Raw genomic sequence first — 21,150 nt, 5'->3', positions numbered from 1 at the left:
TGTAAGAGCCTTGGGGCTGAGATCTGCCTCTTGGGCGTCTGCATCTGCCTCTTTGTGGTCTGTCTGACACTGGAAAGGACCAATTCTTTGAAGGCCAATTTCTGCTAAATCTAGGTGGCTGTACCTGTAAGAAATCCTTCACCGTTTGCATAGATTTTGCCTTATCCTCCATTTTCTTTAATACCTCTTCTGCCTTAACACCAAATAAAATATCCTGCTGTAAAGGAGCATCCAATAATTTAGCCTTAACATGATCAGGTAAACCTTGTTCTTTTAACCAAGCATGCCTTCGAATCACAGATCCTGTAACTGCTGCTCTACAAGAAGCCTCTAATGAATCAAAATCACATTGCAGAGTATGTTTTCCCACTTGTTCAGCTGCATGCAATAAATCCTACATTTCCTTATAGTCAGGTTGTTCTGCACTTGTACTCATTTTCTGCTTTAACAGAGACATTAAATATTGTTGGTATTTAAGCATGTGAAACTGGCAATTTAAAGCTCTCACTGCTAAAGTTGCAGAAGTGTAAACTTTCTTCCCCCATCTGTCTAATGCTCTAGAATCCCTGTCAGAGGGAACTGGATTATTAGCCGTGGAAACCTTTACCCCTTTGGGACCCTGGGAAATAGTTTCTGGGTCAGCAACAGGGTTTTTATAAAGAAATTTGTGAGAGTCAGGGACTCTGTAGTACCTGTCTGGCTTGACCGCAGCAGGGGGCAAAGAATCAGGATTTAAACTGGATTCAGAGAACACATCATCCACAATATCTAACACTGGCAGAATAGCAAGGGGTCTGTGCTGAGGTAATAAAAGAAAATCTTTGAGCCTTTTCTTGGATTCTGAGTAATCCTGGCCCTCCCAATGGAAATGCTCCCTCATGGTATGTAAAGTTTCCCCAAAAGAATAATCCTCTGGAGGAGAGGCTGAAGGAGTTGATTCTTCAGTATGAGAGTCCTCATAGGGGGGTAAAGAGTATCCCTGGTCTGAAGAGGAATCACAGTAAATGGAAACCTGGTCAGAGGAATCATAGTCTGTATCCTGCCTAGGCCTTTTATCATGAGGGGGATGGGTACCCCTAATCAGAGTAATTAAGTCTTCGGCCATTTTGAGCATCTGTTTTTTAGGCATGGAGGCCTGTCCAGGTGAATGCTGTATTTGCTTCTTTGTCTTTAATGGAGTTTTAGACTTGGCTGCAGTTTTTACGGTAATCTGTGAAGGTCTGAAAACACCCTCAGAAGCCAATGCCTGCTCAGCAGCTCCGGACCCATCTGAAGGGTTAGTTTCCGTAGGCCCAACACCTTCAGTATCCGGAAGCCTAGACATCTCCACGTGGGAGTCGGAGGCGGCCTGTGGCTATGAGGTAGCGGGTGTCAGGGGCTGCGAAAGCACCTGAGAACCGGCGACTGGCCGAGAAGAGGCTTCATCGTCAGTTTTGGGCCTCGGATGCCTGTCCTTTTCCTTGTCTTTGCGTTTTTTGTGTACTCTGGTCGTCGGTTGTTCCGACGGCATGGTATAATTAAACCTTCGTCCAAAGTAATGGCGAGCAAAATCAAACAGCCGTTTAATAGTGCGTTTGTTAAATCTAGCACAAAACCGACAACTAGTGATGTCGTGGTCTGGGCTTAGGCATGGAATACAGTAAGAATGAGAATCCTTATGAGGTATTTGCTTCCCACAAGAAATACAATTATTAACTTTTACTGACATCGGTCTGAGGCAAGAAAAAGTTTCAACGGGTACTTAGCTTTACTGAAGACTTCGGTTCTGAAAATTCGAATTGAAAATCTCAGGAGTCGGCCGACCGGCACTTGCGAACTGCTTTTGCTTCGGGCACCGCGCGGCAAGAAAGACTGAAGAAAATGGCGTCGGCTGCATCTTATATACCCCTGGCGCACTGATGTCAGGGAAGAAGCGACAGCAACTGACGCCGGACCAAGACTTTGGAACTCTGGCCGACTGCGGGACTGCCTGATGGCAGGATAACCCAAGTGTAATGACTGCAGCAGTGAAACACGAACATCAGGGAGACAGTGCAACAAGTTTGCAGGATGAGAGGTTGGCAAAATGGTTAAGGTGTTTACCTTACAGACACAAGGTGCAGGGTTTGATTATCCCATAGGTTAACTGGCTAGGCATAAAATGACCCACAAGGAAAGTTAGCCTTGTACTAATCTATGAACCTATAAGAAATAAACAGCATGAGATAAACACCTGGAAATTGTTTGAATACTGGATGTCCTCTCTTCTTACCTTTACAGGAAACAACTATAAGACTGGCCTTCCTGAAGGATTTAGTTCTGTCCAAGTAGTATCTCAGTTGTGGACATTCAACGTGTGTAAGATTTTCTCTCCTTTGGATTAGTTTCTGGAAAAAGTACAGGGAGATCAATATATTAAGCTCAATGTAAACTCTGAAACCACTTTAGGCATAAAAGGAGGGTTTTGTTCTAAAAAAAAAAAAAAAAAATGTATCCTTGTGGAAAACGTGGTATGGTTGAGTCACCATAAAAGCTTGTAACTCAGATACTATTCTTGCAGAAGTCAGAACAATGAGTGATAGTGTTCCAAGTTAACAGCCTCAAATCAACTGGCTGAGGTGGTTCAAATGGAAAAACTGTTAGCTTTTCAAGTACAAAGTCAAGATAGTAATGAGCAGCCACCCGTGTTCTAGGTGAACACATATGTAAAAGCCCCTTTCAAAAACTGCTTGAGTTGAGAAAAAGGTAGAAAGCAGGGGTCTAAGCAGATAGGCAGAAGTGTCTGAAAGATGAAGCTTGACAGAAGAATAAGAAAGGTCTGGGGATAACAAATCATCATCTCTGTAAAAAGCATCAGCAGAATCACAGAAACACATTATGGAGTGTTTGGATACATGAAAAGACGAAGATGATACAATTGAGGGAATTAAATATATTTTTAATCTCAGAAGACAGAAGGTTAATTCTCATGTTCTGAAAAGAAATCAAAGATTTTCAACATGAGAGTCTGACAAGTCAAAATTCTGAAACCGAAGTAGCAGAAACAAACTTTCTTTCCAAATCCAACAAAGGCATTCCCCATCCTTGTAAGTGAGAATGGGGTTAGTAATCACAATCAGTTTAGCATCAGAAAGCTTAGACAGGGAAATAATTGTGGGGTCTACTTTAGGGTTAGAATAATACATATTATACACGCGTCTGAGGTACTTTATCTAACCTGCTGGATGCTTTACGAGCAGGAGATTGACTGTCAGGCAAGCTGCAAGTTGTTAAGAAAACATCCTTTAAAAACGATAAAAAAAAAAAAACAGGAGGGACAGCTGCAGGTTGTACAGCATCCAACTGTAACAATCATATTTTTGCTGGGAAACAGAGTTTTAATTCTGTTCTCTTTGAAATACATATTTAGTTTTAGCTAAGTTCTAGGAAAATGATAGCTCTTATGGAGGGAAATCGGAAGTAAAACTTTCCTTGGAATCAAAATCTTCAGCTTGAGGAGAAATCACTAAAGAAAAACACTCCCCCTCTATTCCCTGCTCTCCTGATGGGAATCAGAGTCAGAATGTAATGGAAATCTTTTTTGTTTTCTATTTACAGTCAATGAAAAAAAACATGATTTCAAACATTAAAAGCAAAAAGTAATCCCTTGGCAAATCTTACCTCTATTCACAGTTAAAACACAGGAGACGTAACATTAATTTTTTGTTTTCCTTTCCTGGGAGACTCCCTGGAAAAAGGGGTCACTGCTGGGATACTATCAAGGAATTGGGCATCTTAACCCAGGTAATGCAGTACATCTTCACCACATAAAGAGAGGTTCTCCCTTGCCTGAAGGGGACAACACCTCAGCCACAGATGACGTGTAACTCTCAAGTCATTAGTGGCTTCCTAAGGAACTATGCCAGAAGAAAATAGAAATCTATGAATACAGTAGAGTCCCTCACTGGCAGTGAGTGAGCTGGTCTGACACCTTAACACTTTCAAGAAATTTTCTTTTTCTTGTGGCCAAGAGAAGAAATAAAGTACAGTAATGTCTCACTTACCATAATTGTACATGCTGGAATAGATCAAAATGTTGCAGTACTGATTCTTGGGTCTTCCTGTCATGCATAAGCCTGCGACCAGCCCAATTTCCTGTGTCTTTGATTCATCACTAACCAATGGATGTCTGATAATAGATGCTTGTATGTCAGGGTATAAGAACAGTAACCCGTCAGTGCCATCTTCAGGTCTTTCTAAGCAGTGAACAAGCAGTCTGATTCCCAAGGATAGCACAAACTCCCCAGTTGTCTGAATTTGACTGCAAAAGGAGAAAATGATAGGAGGTGGGGGCTGGGGGGAGGGTAATGTAGATAAGAGGACTCTCTGCAGAAAACTCCTCTATAACTTACATCCAGCAAGGGGGAGACAAGTGGTCAGCAGAAAGAGGAGATGGAGGACAGGAGTATGTACTGCAACACTGATCTAACTCAAACATTTACAATTATGGTAAGTGTGAAAATTGCACTATGCTCTTTGTATGAAATGTTGCAGAATTAATTCTTGGAAGGGCTCCCAAAGCTAACAGGTGGGTGGTAGGACATGTATATAACCTTAGGAAATGAGGTTTTGCAGGATGATAGTAGTGAAACTTGCTCTAACCCTGGAGACATTGCCTAGGTTACAGCATTTTGTAAAGGTGTTCACTGAGTACCATGTGGTTGTTTCTAGGACAGACTGGGTAGGGACCCCTTTCATGAAGGTAGTGGTAGATGCCCCATACCTAGTGGAGTGGGCTTTAATAAGCCCAGGCAGGTCTTTTTCCATGGTGTTACAGAACTTAAAGCAGCTTTCTATCCATTTTGAAACAATTTGTTTGAAGACAGGCATGCCGTTTACCCTCTGAGAAAGCCACCAGTAACTGCTCTGCTCTATTAGGGGCTTTTGGCCCGTCTAGATAGCACCTGATCTGCCTGTGCATATCCAGGGAATGAAGGACTTGCTCTGCCCTATTCTGTGAATTTGGAAAGAAGTCTGGTAGGTGGACAGCCTGGTTTAGGGTAAGTTCTGATACCACTTTAGGCATAAAGGATGGGATTATTCTGAGGGTTCTTTATATATGATGGCTCATACCTCTGAAACTGTCCCAGTTGATATGACAGTTATAAGAAAAGTGGTCTTTCAGGTAAGCATCATTAGACAGGCACTGACAGCAGGCTGAAAGGGGGATAAGGTTATTTTTTCTAACAAAATTTAGATCCTAGGCAGCAATAGGGTTCTTTTTGGGTGGTCTCAAATGAATCACCCCTTTTCAGAAAAGTTTCATGTGGCAGTGTAAGAAGATAGGTGGTGCAATGTGCAGGCAAGCTAATACGGCAGCTGCCTGCAACTTTAATGCTGGAGTAGGAAAAGTACCAGTCTAAACAGGCCTGACAGGTAATGCAAGAATGAGTTAATGTCTGCCTGTGAAAGGATGTTGCTCTTGCTGTGACACCAGGTGGAAATTCTTTTCCATTCTGCCAAGTAGAATTTCCTGGTAATAGGTTTCCTTTCTTCTATCAGAATGAAAAGCATGCCCATAACAGGGCATTCCTTGGTGTCAAAACCTAATCCTCCAGCCTGTTAACCTGAGGGTGGCTAGGTTGAGGATGAAAAACTGATCCCTTGGTTTTGCTGAGCTCTACTTCCTGTAGCAGAGTGATGAATCTCCCCTCGCTAGGTATCAGGAGAAGGGGGCCACTAGGATCATGCTGGGTCTGTCCTCCCTGACTTTTATCAGTACCCTGAGAATCAAAGCAATGGTGGGAATGCATACAGGAACAAGTCTGCCCACATGAAAGAGAAAGCATCTATTTTCCATGTCCCTGTCTGTCGAGTTCTGTTGCTGAACTACTGTAGTTTGCTGTGGTGAGAAGCGAACAGGTCTATCGAGGGAAACTCCCCTCACTATAAAGTTAGATCCAGGAAGACCTCTCTCTTCAGCATCCATTCATTGGGGTCTAGAAGAATCTTGCTTACAAAATCTGCCAGGGTATCGACCTGACCAGCAATATAAGATGTTATGAGGGTTAGCCCTATTTCTTGAGCCAGCATCCAAATCTTTCTCAAAAGGGTGCACAAACGGTAGGACAGAGCACATCACTCTGGTGCTGTCTGCATAGATCTATAGGGTCCCTGGTCTTGTGTCCTGCTGAAAAGCCTTTATGGTCAGGGAGACTGCTAGGAGCTCCTTCTGATTTATATGCACTTTTCTCTGCTGAGTTATCCAAATGCCTTGCACTTTCAGAGAACCAGAGTGGGCCTCTCAAGCTATGCCTCAACTGTCTGTGGTGATGGTCTTTTCTGAATCCGATAAAGAGATATTTACCTCTGCTGGGTTCTGCTGTATGATATTCTTCCACCACAGGAGCTCTCTTTTTCAGGCATGGAATGAGAAGCAATAAAGGTTTCCAGGGTTGAGAATGCTGTCCCCAAGCATTTTTCAGGAACAACTGAAATTGTCTCATTTGTAACTCTGCAAGTGGGATAGTAAGGATGCCATGTACCCCAGAATCGTCAAGAATTCCCTTGTTAGGATTTGTTGTTTTGGAAGTAGGCTGGTCAGGTGGCCTGTCAGGAAAGCTATCTTGTCCTAGGGAAGGACGGCTTTCTGCTGGACTGAATCTATGAGGGCTCTCGGAAAGAGGATCCTTGTTTGAGGAAGAGCTTGTGACTTTTGAAGATTTAAGGTGAGACCTACTTTGTAAAAGTAGTCTATGGTGATCTGCAATGCATCTGTGGATTTTGCCTGAAAGAGACCACTGAAGGGAATTTATTCTTCTTAAGAGGATGACCTGGACAGGCTGGATTAGAGAGACCTTAAGCAGTGGTTAATGCTAGACACCTCCTTTTTGAACCTCAAACATCTATTGGGAGGCCTTAAGATGATCTCTTCCCAGAAGGGCACATCTTGAATGATTTGCCCATGGTTGCTCTTAGAGAATAGCCTGAACTACACCATTCAATGTAGGCATGAAGCAAAACAACCTGTCCTAGAATCAACATCACCACAGCAATGTCAAAACTAGCACAGGACACATGAAAGTGTACTGCAGAAGCCATAAGAAGGGTCTTGAAAGATTCCTCCTTGACTCAGGAGACAAGAAGGGCTGGAAGCTTTTCCAATACCTTCTTCAGAGAGTATAGCTAAAACCAGGAAAGGAGGGAGACAGAGTTGAAGAATCCGACCACAAAAATACCTGAGGACAACAGCTCTAATCATGCAAAGCCTTAGAATCCTTTGCAAATGGCAAGATGGAAAAGTTGTGTAAAGTCTGGAACCTTTCTGGACTGCAAAGATCTCAGAGGAGTTGGCTCTAGAAAGTGTAAAGGATCTCAATCCTCTCTGGTAGGTGGTCAGTAGGGGGCATATGCATTCCTGGGTGTAGACGTGCTATCCAAAGGATGTCAAAGCCAGAAACAGCAGCCTTTATACAGAGGTGTTCCAAAGAGGAAGGACAATCCAAACTTCATCTCTTTCTTGGGGACATTTGAGGGAAACTACATAGAAGGAATGTTTTGTAGTCCTTATCTAGCTCTGAGTTAGGGACCTCTGCATCCTACGAGCCCTCTTCTCAATGTGCAGACAGCAAAGGATAACCTTCCCTGACTCTAGATCTGGGGTAAAAAATTCCTGGTATTAGCTGATACATACGGGGCAGAGCATGTGATGAGTGAGAGCTGCACATCAAATCGGACACCGACACTCAGGATTTTGCCTGCCAAATGTGGTGTAGGAAAAGCATAAGCCTGCATGGGTCTACATCAGTCCATGTCTGTGTAACCAAAGGACAGGTCTTATTTTTTATCTGACTTATAGCAATCTGACTTTACACAAATGAAACTGAAAGCAGTGGCAGAGTATGTTCTATAGATTGTGAACTTTGGTTCCATAGGTTCTCTGTAGATACCACTGGACTGCTTTCATAAAACTCTTGGGCTGGGGACATTAAGGATGAATGAGAACTTGAATCCCACTACCTTCATAAAAGCCCCTGGCATTAGCTGTTTCTACTAAGAGATACGGGGAAAAAAATCTATCAAAACTTGCAACCTTTCTTGTGGAAGACAGAAAATGTAAGATCTGACATTCAGGACACCCGTTGGAAATATCTTGATCTGACAGCAGAGTAGATCGGACTTAAATGAAATTACTCCCAAGATTTGAGAGAATGAAAATTTGTTGAACTGCCCATTGTAGATTCTGTGAAGACCTGCATCCTCCTGAAAAGGTCATCCATCAGATCTGACTGAACAGCACTTCCCCCTTGAACTTAGTGTTCCAAGTGCTGTTGTGAAGCTCCTCCAAGAAAAGTGACAAGTCTCTCACAAGCTGTGCTATAGAAGAATACAAGAGTCTGCACCCCTGGTCACAGCATGAGTGCAATCAAAATTACAGAAGGACAAACTATAGCCTACTGTGAGAGCTGTGGACAGAGAGTTCTGACTAGGTCATCTTTTACCACTGTGGTTAGCAAGCTTTTTAATGCCCATCCACAAGGAAGGACTAAAATCTGGACAATTATAATGAATAAATGAAGTACTTAAACCCAAAAACAAAACAGAAATGCATCTTTCTGCCACACCTTTCCAAATGTACAGATACTGTCTGGTGGCAAAGCAGTCAAATGTCTCTGGAACCAAAGATGGATCCACAAGATAACAAAAATTCAGCTTGTTGATGATGGGCATAAGACTTATTTCACGAAGTCTAGGACTTATATAAGGTATCCACTTTCCTTGGGGACCACAGAAGCAGAAGCAGCATGCTTCCACAGTAAAAAAATGTCATCCTTATCCACTAGCCGAGATGGGGTTGTTCACCATCCTCTCCCCACATGCACATTTAGAAGTACTCAGGGGAAGAAACAGTGGCTATAGGCCAGTACTCAGAGGACCATTTGAAACTATATGTCTCTTCAAAATAGGGTTATACAAAACAGCTGTATGGTACAAATGACAGTCTGTCATTTTCTCCCTCAGATGCTGACCTTTGGGTTCTCAACACACTTCAATGAAGTCTGAGTTGAAGGCAGTCTTCCACTCCTCCACTTGTTCCAGGAATGAGCTCATCCAAAAATGTATGCATGTCAGCAGTGAAGCAAAAGAGAAACTGGCACCTGCAAGCATTCTTTTTAAAGCAACACTTGGGCAACAGGCCTAAACAGGACCATTATTAATATCAGCCCATATTTCCTATGGTGTGGTAATGCACCCAAAATTTGAGTTCCCCTAACAGAAACATTTTGCTTGATAACTAGGTCCTGACATGCAAGTCTTAGCAAAGGGATACCCAGCAGCACTTTTGATGTGTCCCAACAGACCATGATGAACCTCAGTGAAGGCCTTAGATTCAAGCAGTCTTGACCTTTGGGTAAGATAATGCCAAAGCCCACTCCCTAGGAGATAAAGCCAGTCAGCTTCTAGGTCTGACTGATCAGCCAGTGGCCAGGCAGAACTTAACACTTCAGAATGCACCACTAGGGTATGAAACAAGAGTGCACCTTTTCTGGGTCTCTTTCCTTCCACAGAGGTGGACTGGTGCAGACTCCATCCCTCACTTGAAGAGGACAAGCTCAGTATCTGCAGGAACTGGGAGGCTATTTCTGCAATGGACTGGAGCAAACTATAGCCTACCCTCTGAATTTTAGCACTTTTGATGGCTCTCTGGTTGAAACTTAGGATTGTAAGTGGGACCCTCCTGCCAATCCACGAACAAGGGGGCTTTCAAATGCAGTCATTTTTATGACAATGAGACAGGTCAGAAACATCTCCCTCCAGCATTTGAAAGAAGCAACATTAAACATTTGCCACTTATGGCATACTTCATACTGTGCTCCTTCTCAAGTCAGAAAAACTCAAGCCATTGTAAGTCTTGACTAGTAACACGATGGACCCAGGGACACACTGTAGATTTGTATCTAGGAATTAAACATAAGAATGTTTCACCAATATGCGCAGGACTGAGAACCAGACAGTCTGGAGAAGAACTGGTAGGCTCAGAGGCTAGGTGAAGTTATTTAGATGGCAAGTGAAGTTATGTCACAGAGTATGTTGTAAATAACTGTGCGTCCAGAGTGCAGAAGCATCTAAGAAATATGGCAGACACTGATAGGATAAACTCAACTGCATGAAAGACCAAGGAGAGCCCCCGCAGTAATGCCTATGGCTACTAGGCTGAGTCTTGATAACAGACCACCATCCCAACCAGCAGTTCCTCCCTATGGAAGAAGTATTCAGCGGTAAAATGAACACTAAACTTTATTATTAGCAGAACTTGATATGTCTATTCAAATGGCACCCTTCTCAGAAAAAAGAATCCTTACCAAAGAAGTATTAATGCCAAGGATGGATGGACAAAAAAACTACCAGAGCTGAATTAAAATGAGACGGTGAATATGTTTATTAAGTTTATGAGCAAAATTCTCTCTCAAGACGCATGGTTTATCCAAGTATATACTTTCAAAGTGCTCATATAGAAACATTTACTATACAGTAATTACAGTTAAACTTTAACAGATATTTTTTATTCCCTGTTACTGTGAAACGAAACCGCAGGGTACTCATGGCAGTGTATGATCACAGAGAGAGACAGAAAATATTAATGCTTGGAATTAAGTACTTATGCTCATTTTGTCTTTCACATTAACTATGCAAAATCTATTCTATAATACCGTCATACGTAATTTCAGAACTGTTCTTTAAGCCAGACTATTTTTCCCTGTACCTTTTTAATCTTGTGCGAGATTACTATCAAACTTCCCCCAACTGATCAGAGTCCATTTGCTTCCTTATACTAGGTACATAATAAGTAGAGTACTAGGGTGAGGGCCCATCCATCAGACTGCAATACAGGCCATTGTAATGGCTGTTAGTGTCCTTGCTGACATTCCAAATGTAGGTGCTTCCACAGTCCCTAACGCCACGCCCTGGTGGTGACATGGACATCTATTTCACTGCAGGTACTACTTAAGCCCCTCTATGTGCTCCTTTGCACATGGGGACAAAGGCTACAGTCACTGGCTTGTGCAGCAGCAGGGTCACCCTTCTCGATACCTGCTCATGTAAGCCGCTGCTTGCACAGCAGCAACAGAGTCAGCATGATGGGAACCATCACACCCTCCTCCTCCAAGAATGACCGAGACCATAAACTGCTCACCCTTATCCTCTTTTGACTAGGTCTTCTAGCACTCAACCACCTATCTGAACTCCAGTCACAGACTGGACTTAATTTCACTGTACTACACAGACAGGCTAGATATTTTGATTTTAGTACTCATATTTACACAGCAAAATAGAAAATGAGAAATCAACGGAGTGTTTTAAATGCATTCCAAACTGGTTGCTATGGTAGCATTAATCTTTTCTGTGAATTTTTTTCTGTGTTCCTTTCAGCACAGTACCAGAATTACCCTTCATGGCAAACTTGGTAGCATACAAGCAGCAAATATAAAATATAATATGCAAACTGCTATAAACATTTAGTAATCAACAGTGGGAGATTGGGCATAGTTTATGCTGCCCATCACAACTAAAATGGTAACTTCTAATTTTCTTTCCATTGGTGGCTCCTAAAAGACAGCCCACCTATTATCTACCTGCAAGCTTAATCAATAGTGAAGTTATTTCATGTTTGCAAATTACAGTGCTACAACCAGCTACCACGTCAAGAAAACGGATGGGATATCCACAGCAAATTTACCCTGCCATCCATAGTGACATTTAAACAATTTAGTGCGAAAACATTATTTCAGTAGGATGCCATTCTATCTACAGATTTACTTAAAACAGCTAACTGGTGTTGCCTTTGCAGAAACAAAACAAAACACATTAGTAACAACAGAAGGCATTACAACAGCAATTTACTTTCCTGTGCTTAAGACAAGGCAGCTAAGCTGCTGTAACAAATACAATATAATATCTTTCTTTTTAAAAATATTCCATGCATATTGCACATTGCTGCATTGGCGTATATAAAATAGTTTCCATATATACATATATATTCAGTCACTGTTTAACCTTTTTTTTTCTTTTTTCTTTTTGCATGGCACAGTTTTAGTTCCTCTGCTCCCATTTCAACACCCCAGGATAATGTATTTGGCCAGCATTTAAAACGTAGGTAAAGATACCTTGTAAGCATGTGTATGCATGTCTGTGGCTGGAACTGTGAAATGAGGTAAAAACATACTTCAGATGACTATTCACAGTCTTCACCATGATATTAGCATTAAAAAAGGAAAGGAGCTGGTCTCCACAAACAAATTAGTGGGGAATACTGCCACAGCTGTGGCTCATGATCATGCACTCCCTGCCACACCAAGCTGGTGAAAACTTCAGATGGGGTTAGAATGGAACAATTCTTTTATACCTACATTCAAAGCAGTGACACTCTCCTACTGAATAAAAATATGTGATAAGGGCCTACTTAATAGGTTACTCGCACCTAGCCACCCTTTACAAACTCATGTGCAGGACTGACAAAATATGATGTAATGTACTCCCATAAAAATGAAATATGCAATGGTTAGTTCTTTTAAAGCAAGAACATTTTTAAACCTTGTTAACCTTCTGTGCTACACAGCTGGGATGCTAAAAACCCTGCATGCAAGTAACACAGGTTTAATCAAAGGCAGATGGAAGTATACAGAGGACATCATATGCAAATGCTACACTACTTATAAGGCAATAAAATAAAGTTCATCAACCCCAACCATGAAAAAACTCAGGGTATTACAGTCTTGTTCATCGAAAGGGCAAGAATCCCAGACATTCTTGAAATTAACATCTCTTGGGAGGCAGTGAAGACTACTGCTGTCCTAAATGTCTCCCTGCTTAGCATCAATAAGGGGAAGGGGGTACAGCACCAATGGCAGACAGTAGAAGGATCTCCATTCCTAGACCAGCTAGAGGGAGGTTGCCATCAGTCTACCTGATGCTCATGTGCCACAGGCAGAGGTGCCACCTGGATGTGCCCAACTGCAACGTTAAGCTTGTACTGATGGACAGACATCATACTGGAGGTGCTGCACACACCATGCAAAGAAACACCAACAAGCTCATCACAGTAATAAGTTTTTCTAGTTCACCTCTGTGAGGGTCATGACCTAAAAAGAAAGTGAACAGCTCTGACAGAAAGACCAAATAAGAATGCAGTTTGCTTTTCACAAATGACTCAAACCCTGTGCCATGAAACAGCATAGGAAAATAAGGGAGGGCAGATGCTACTGTAACAGTGTGCAGAGTTCTTATAGGCTTGTTATTTTGTCATTTGGTTTCATATTTACATGTATCTGTACAACCTGAAATCATTACTTACAAGAGACAAGCAAGCACAAATAACAGTCTGTAGAGCAAAATACAAGAAAAAAATAAACTGGGGTGGGAACTGTATTAGAAAAACTGCCACTGGAAGGAAAGCAGCAAAAAGTGGCAGATGGAGGAAGTTCAACTTGGCTGGTTCTAAGACTAAGAATACCATAACATTAACTTTTTCCTGCAACTGTTTCTATTGATTTAGATTCCCAAATCATTTACCAATTCAACATTAATTAGTTTCAGTCAGAAACCTCCTCTTCAATTCTTCATAAATCCTTTAAACCAAAGACATAGTTGCCCCACTTCATACAACCATTATCTGACTGCAAGGGCTTCCTGGCACCTATTCAAAAATGTTTAGAAATTCAAAGGGGGGGGGGGGGAGAAAACAAATAAAATAAAAAGTAAAACTTTAAAAAAAGAAAAGGAATGGCAATATAGCCCCTGAGAATGTGCTGAGAGGTGACATCTGCCATTCAAGTAGTTTTCAGTTTTATCCTTGAAAACCTTTTGGTGGTAATCTACTTTGAGATAGGAGGCAACATTGCCTCATCCTCTGAACAATGCCCATACCAGCTGTGATGGTAAGAGTTCAATATAATATACATATATATCTTTTTATATTACAACTTGCTGAGAATCGACACATCAGTGCAGTGTACTGTCCAAGACCCAGAAATGTGATGAAGTTCTCCATGTAATGAAAACCGCCTTTGCAGAATACCATTTCCCTTTGAGGACATCTGGCATGAATTCTACGTTGTTCCATGACTGGTTCTGGACAAAGCTGTGACACCAGCGTCACTAGCCTTGGTCTGTTCTCATAAGGCTGAGCGGCTTGCAGAACAGTGCGAGGAATTGGGTGCATCTTCGTGCTGTACACACCCTTACCAGTTCCTTCCTCACTTTGATAACTTACTTATTACACGTATCAGTGCAGCATTCTCGTCTTTCAATCTTTGATTATCTGCTTTCAGATCTGATAAAACCTGTAAAACAAAAAAATTGTGTTCAGATGGCTACATTTTTCCTGGTTCTCTCCAAATGGATTATGCCAACCTCACTACTGCAAACCACTGTATGTCATCTGCCAATTCTCACCGATTTACTGGCTTTGCTAAACCTACTGCTGTTGCTTAGCATTAACAAAAAAAAATATTTAACAATAATTTAGCTTATCTCTGAACACAGATCATCTTGCAAGCGTGAGCATAATCAATAACAGGCAACTGACTGTGACCCCTTTTTTAACAGCCTGGTGAGTGGTGCAGCAGGATGTCTCATTACAGAGAACTTAAATGTCCTCTTTCCCGAAACTTAAGGGAGAGAAAAGTCTGTCTTATATAATCCAACTGCTGCCCACTGCTCACATTTCCATGGGAGAAAGTTACAAATCTGTTTTTCAGTATATTAGCTGACCCAATGCATCTACAAGAGGTGATACGGAGGCTTTGCTGTTGCCCTTGAAAACTAGCTTAAGTTTTGAGGCATTACAAAATGGCACCTACTGTAGGAGTTAAAAAATTAATTAAAAAAGAAAGTATGAAAAAATACTTAAGAATGCATGTATCGCAAAATGTAAGAAAGTAGAATTATTATATGCTAATTAACGGTTTTACTGTTTGTTTTCTTGATTGGTGTAATTACTTAACCGATGGGACTTGGTGCTTATATAATCCACCAAAGGTGAACTGCCAAGGTAACAGATTGTTTAAAAAATAGACTGTTTGCAGTCATCCACACTTTGTTTTTTACTATACTGATGAGAAGGCAGCCTGGCACATTATAAGGACCAATGGAGCTAGTGTTTTTGGCCTTGGAAACAGCACTTAGGAATGCTCAGAAGTGATCGGTGGGGATGGTGTGGTTATCCTAATATGTTGGGGAATGTTTGGAGGTGATACAGGGGATAAAATTTGAGCTGAATTTGTTAGCTAATATACTGCCTGTGTCCTCAAGGGATTAGCATGTGCTATGTTATCAGCTCCATGCACTGTTGAGCATTACTTCTGGGATTTATGACATACAGTGTCAATGAAAAAGCATTTGCCCCCTTCCTGATTTCTTATTTTTTTGCACATTTGTCACACTTAAATGTTTCAGATCATCAAACAAATGTAAATATTAGACAAAGATAACCCAAGTAAACACAAAATGCAGTTAAGTGATTTTATTAAGGAAAAAAAACTATCCAAACCTACATGGTCCTATGTGAAAAAAGTAATTGCCCCCTAAACCTAATAACTGGTTGTGCCACCCTTAGCAGCAACAACTGCAATCAAACGTTTGCAATAACTGGCAATGAGTCTTTCACATCACTGCTGAGGAATTTTGGCCCACTCTTCTTTGCAGAATTGTTTTAATGCAGCCATATTGGAGGGGTTCCAAGCATGAACCGCCTTTTTAAGGTCATGCCACAGCATCTCAATTGGATTCAAGTCCGGACATTTATTAGGCCACTCCAAAACCTTCATTTTGTTTTTTTTAAGCCATTCAGAAGTGGACTTGGTGTGTTTTGGATCATTGTCCTGCTGGCAGAATCCAAGTGCACTTCAGCTTGAGGTCACAAACTGATGGCTGGACATTCTCCTTCAGAATTGTTTGGTAGAGAGCAGAATTAATGGTTCCATCAATCACAGCAAGTCATCCAGGTCCAGAAGCAGCAAAGCAGCCCCAGACCATCACACTACCACCACCATGTTTGACTGTTGGCATAATGTTCTTTTTCCGAAATGCTGTGCTACTTTTACGCCAGATATAACAGAACGCACACCTCCCAAAAAGTTCACCTTTTGTTTCGTCAGTCCACTGAACATTTTCCCAAAAATCTTGGGGATCATCAAGATGTTTTTTGGCAAAAGTAAGATGAGCCTTTATGTTCTTTTTCATCAGCAGTGGTTTTCACCTTAGAACTCTGCCATGCATGCCATTTGTGCCCAGTCTCTTTCTTATGGTTGAGTCATGAACACTGACCTTAACTGAGGCAAGTGAAGCCTGCAGTTCTTTAGATGTTGTTCTGGGTTCTTCTGTGACCTCTTGGATGAGTCGTCGCTGTGTTCTTGGGGTAATTTGTGTAGGCCGGCCACTCCTAGGAAGGTGCATCGCTGTTCCATGTTTTCTCTATTTGCAGATAACGGCTCTCACTGTGGTTCGCTCGAGTCCCAAACCTTTAAGAAATGGCTTTGTAACCTTTTCCAGACTGATGTCAACTACTTTGTTTCTCATCTGTTCCGGAATTTCTTTAGATCGCGGCATGATGTCTTTCTTTTTGGGATCTTTTGGCCTACTTCACTTTGTCTGACAGGTTCTATTTAAGTGATCTCTTGATTCAACAGGTCTGGCAGTAATCAGGCATGGGTGTGGCTAATGAAATTGAACTCAGCTTTCCCAAAAATGTGATTAACCACAGCTACTTCATGATTTAACAAGGGAGGCAATTACTTTTTCACATATGGCCATGTAGGTTTGGATAGTTTATTTCCCTTAATAAATAAAATCATCACTTAATTAAAAACTGCATTTTGTGTTTACTTGGGTTATCTTTGTTTAATACTTGTCTAATATTTAAATTTGTTTGATGATCTGAAACATTTAAGTGTGACAAACATGTAAAAAAATAAGAAATCAGGAAGGGGCAAATACTTTTTTCATTGCACTGTAGTTGAAGGCAGCTTATGGTTATCATTAGCTTAAATGGCAATTTTCAATTCATAGTATTGTTTTTATTTGACTTTGCTTCTGAGCTCTTTGCTGCTTTTTTGTTCCCCTCTAGATGACTGGGTATTACATTTGCTCTTCCTTACAAGGCAAGAGTTTCTTCCTCTTACTGTACATTTCTATACTAGGGTTGCAAAACTGGGGTTTACTCCTGAGCATGACACTGTATTTGCCTTACAGGGATCAATACCTCAATGCAACCTTTGTGGTGTATTCAGAAATGTAAATTATGTACTTACCTGAATGTTTGATTTCTCTGATCTCTATGTGGACACTGGAACATCTTGACTGGTGCTTTATCACCTTCTACTGACAGCAACAAACTTAAGCTCTTCCCCTCCCATAATATCCTGCTGCTGACGGCTCTCCAGATCAAGTTAGCCCACCACCAGTAGTACAATTATGAATCCCATTAGAAGCACAAATGGGAATGTTAACAACTGCAGTCACAGAACCCTCAAGAAGGGATAATTTGGAGAAGAAAAGCAGGTGGGTTGTTCCAGTATATGGGCAGAGACCAGAGAAATCGAATATCCTGGTAAATACATAACTTCCGCATTTCTTAGGTCCTATCCAGACAATGGAGCATCAAGACAGAATACCCGGTTATAGGTGGCTCAACACAACTAACCTTTAAGAACAGTCACACCAAAGGATGCCCTTTTTTCAAGAAAAAAAGTCAAATACTTAATGTCTAAGAAAGGTATGTAACAAAGACCAGAAAGATGCTACTGTAATCTCATCAATTGGAATGCTCCACAAGAAAGCTGTGGATGTAGCTCGAGGCCTTGGTGGAATGGCAAGTTGCTTGCCTGCTGACAAGTAGGAGAGAGATACTACCAGAGATCCACTTTGCTAAGGTAATCTTGGTGATCTTTTGTCCATATCTGGATTGTGAAATATGGAATAACAGCTGTTCATTTTTGCTGAAAGTTTTACTACAATCCACGTAAAATCTCAGTCATCTACGAACATCCAAAAAATACTACAAATAACCGCCTTTATTAGAGTTCTTAGGAAAACCACAGAAATAAAAGGCTGTATTGATTTAGACTAATCTGCAAAGCTACCTTAGGCATGAAGGGACAGTCCCAAATGATACTCAGTCCTGATGGAAAATAATGCAGGGATATCAAGAAGAAAGAGCATGCAACTCAAACTCTTATGGCTGAAGTAATGGCTACCAAAAGAGCTGGTTTCTAAAAAAATCTTGATATAAACTGAACCTGCTAACTTAAAAAGTGGTCTCAGAGTCTCCAATACAAAGTTAAGATCCCAAGCTGGGGTAGGTTTAACCACAGGAGGCCTGGAGTGACAAATACCCTTGGATGAAAATCTTACATAAACGGTGGTGCACTGCTAAGGAATGACGTGAGAAATATTCACGATGGGAGTAAACTGCTGCTAAATGCACTTTAATTGAGGAGTAACCATTCCTTTGTTATGCATCTCAGTTTGCAAAATTAGCACAGACTGTAAAGACGCTGACTCCAGTTAAATGTTTCTGCCACTAGCCTACACGGAGAACTTTTTTTTACATTTTCCCTAGTAAATTCTCTGGGTTAAAGCTTTCTGAGAAGCAGTATTAAGTTTAACAACACTAGGAAGAAACAGAGCTCCTGGTCATTACTGGAAATGGAGAAACCAAGTGGTTAAATGAAGGGGCTGAATGTCTGGATGAGGCTGCCCAGATGGGTGACTTAGCAGAGCAGAGATCTGATGAAGGGGGGCTTTCTTCAGGTGAGGCCAAAGTAGAGGGAACAAAGTCTGGCACAGCCAAAAGGGTGCTATGAGAATATGCTGATCCTAGCAACTCTTGGCCTTCTGTAACAGTCTTAGTATTAGTGAAAATGGGAGAAAGGAATACAGGAGAATCATGGGTCAGCTGTGGGAGAATGCAAATCTGGATGTCTGCTCATCATGAGGAACTATAAAGTAAGAGTATTTGGCGATGAATGGCAAAACAAAAAGATTGATAAAAACAACTCAGGTTACCAACTCCAAAAAACAGCTTGAACTCCAAAAAACCTCCCTTACAGCTCCCAAACACAGTAAATAACCGTGAACGAATATAAAAGTTGTTGATTTATCTTGAACTCCAAAAAACCTCGCTTACAGCTCCCAAACACAGTAAATAACCGTGAACGAATATAAAAGTTGTTGATTTATAAATCAACAACTTTTATATTCGTTCAAGGTTATTTACTGTGTTTGGGAGCTGTAAGTGAGGTTTTTTGGAAAATAAAAAGATTACATCATGGCCTCCCATACTTCTATGTTGCATGCTACCCTGTCACTGAGAGACCATATATGGGGTAACAGTATCCGTTTGATTAGTTTGTTGGACATATACATAGTTATTAAAAGAGGTTAAGAGATCACACATTCCCATACTCTCATCACTTCCTTGCATAGTGGATAAGAGCTAGTTTCCTCTTACTTGTTCTCTTATCGCATCACTATCATACTGTCCAACTGGATGGTGAATACACCACAAGAGAGCACATCATGAGAAGACAACAATGGCTGGAGGGCTGCCCTCTCCCGAGCACAATGATTTGTTGAGAGGCCTCTTCAGCAGGTGAACACTCCACTGTCCTGTCCAGAAAATGCACCACCTCATGACAGCAGACACATCCATGAAAACTGTTGCTACTGGGATATCAGCTTGATGAAAGGGGATCTTGGTAACAGATTCTGAAGGGTTTTGTCCACCAACTTAAACTCTGACAACCTTTGATAGCCTGATCCTATGGTACACTGGCTGAGTGGATTGACTCCATTGTATTTTGTGTCCACTGAAAAATTCTCATGTTCAGCATGGCCCGTAGCACATTTGAACTGATGCTGCCATGAGTCCAAGGATCTTGAGAACCTAAGCTTCTGATGGGCCAGTCTTGTTGGAGTAGCAGTGAGATCTTTGAAAATTATGGAAACCCCTCCTTATTGTGGTAGAATTTCCAAAAGTCTGTGGTTGCCTAGATGACAACCTACGAACACTATATGCCTTATGACTGTTCAAGTAGGATTTGCTCATATTTATTGTTATCCACAAAGACAGAAAAATTTGGAGAAAATACTGCATGTCCAAGATAAGATTGCCCATTTATAATGCTTCCAAGAGCCAACTAAGTAAGTATGGGAATACCTTGACTCCCATAAGTCAAACACGGGCCATGAATACAGCATTGCATTTGATTAACATTCAGGAGGTTGTGGTGAAACTGAAGGATGCAAGATATGCATGTGAACTGGTGGTGAAATAATCTGAGGATTTACCCTCATACATCTGTGGGATTAAGTCATACATCACACCTCTGGCTCTATGGAAAGTTTTGGCTTTGGTATCCCATTTTGGTTATGTCATCCAGACAACAGAAATAACCAACAAAATGTTCCAGCTTGAAAACAGCCTCAATTTCCCATCTTAGCAAAACTGCACTGGCAAAAATGCAGCCCCCCGTTGCTACCCCCCTGCTGCTTGTAATATTCACCAAAGACAAGGAAGTTGTTACTTACGAACAGTTCCATAAAATCCCAGCCCAAGGACATGTTGGTATCCAAGAAGAAAAAAAAATGTGGCTATTACTTCTCCGGTTCGATCCTCGGCTGGGGTGCCTTCTATGCGGAGTCTGCATATCCTCCCTGTGGTCGCGTGGGTTTCCTCCGGGTGCTCCGGTTTCCTCCCACATCTTCAAGACATGCTGTAGGTGGATTGGACACCCTAAATTGGCCCTAGGCGTGTGTGTGTGTGTGTGTGTGTGTGTGTGTGTGTGTGTGTGTGTGTGTGTGTGTGTCTTCTGTGGAAGATTGAGCGCCGGCCTGGCAACTCAACACCGTAAAAAGTACAATTGTGTACACTTATCGTAAATGTAGATGTTCGAGTGTATTCACTGTTGCAGTCATCATACTTGGGTTATCTGCATGCAGGTAGCCCTCAGTCAGCCCGAATACCAGAGTCTTGAGATTTCTGCATCGGACGCCGTCGGTTCTTCCATGACGTCAGGTCGTCAGGGGTATAAAACCGGCAGCCGACACCATTACATCAGTTTTTCTTGCCCCAGATGTCAAAAGCCCCCAAATAGGAAGCTAGTATATGGTGGGGAACACCACCAGTAAAAG

General features: G+C 41.5%; 1 protein-coding gene across 1 annotated transcript in view; it reads right to left on the bottom strand.

The window, feature by feature from the left end:
* Positions 1-2,843: 2,843 nt before the first annotated feature.
* The window catches only part of PPP1R12C (protein phosphatase 1 regulatory subunit 12C), a gene marked incomplete in the record, with an annotated part of 1,670,410 nt that continues 1,652,103 nt past the window's right edge, over positions 2,844-21,150 (bottom strand). The window contains 1 exon segment of the mRNA XM_044059211.1: positions 2,844-14,300. Within this exon segment, the coding sequence (XP_043915146.1) occupies positions 14,214-14,300 (87 nt within the window).

The sequence above is a fragment of the Protopterus annectens genome, chromosome 17.part0, assembly GCF_019279795.1.
Source record: "Protopterus annectens isolate FY-2018-M chromosome 17.part0, PAN1.0, whole genome shotgun sequence".
Classification (NCBI taxonomy): domain Eukaryota; kingdom Metazoa; phylum Chordata; order Ceratodontiformes; family Protopteridae; genus Protopterus; species Protopterus annectens.
Note: the sequence above shows the minus strand (reverse complement) of the source record. Positions and strands in the feature narration are given on the sequence as shown.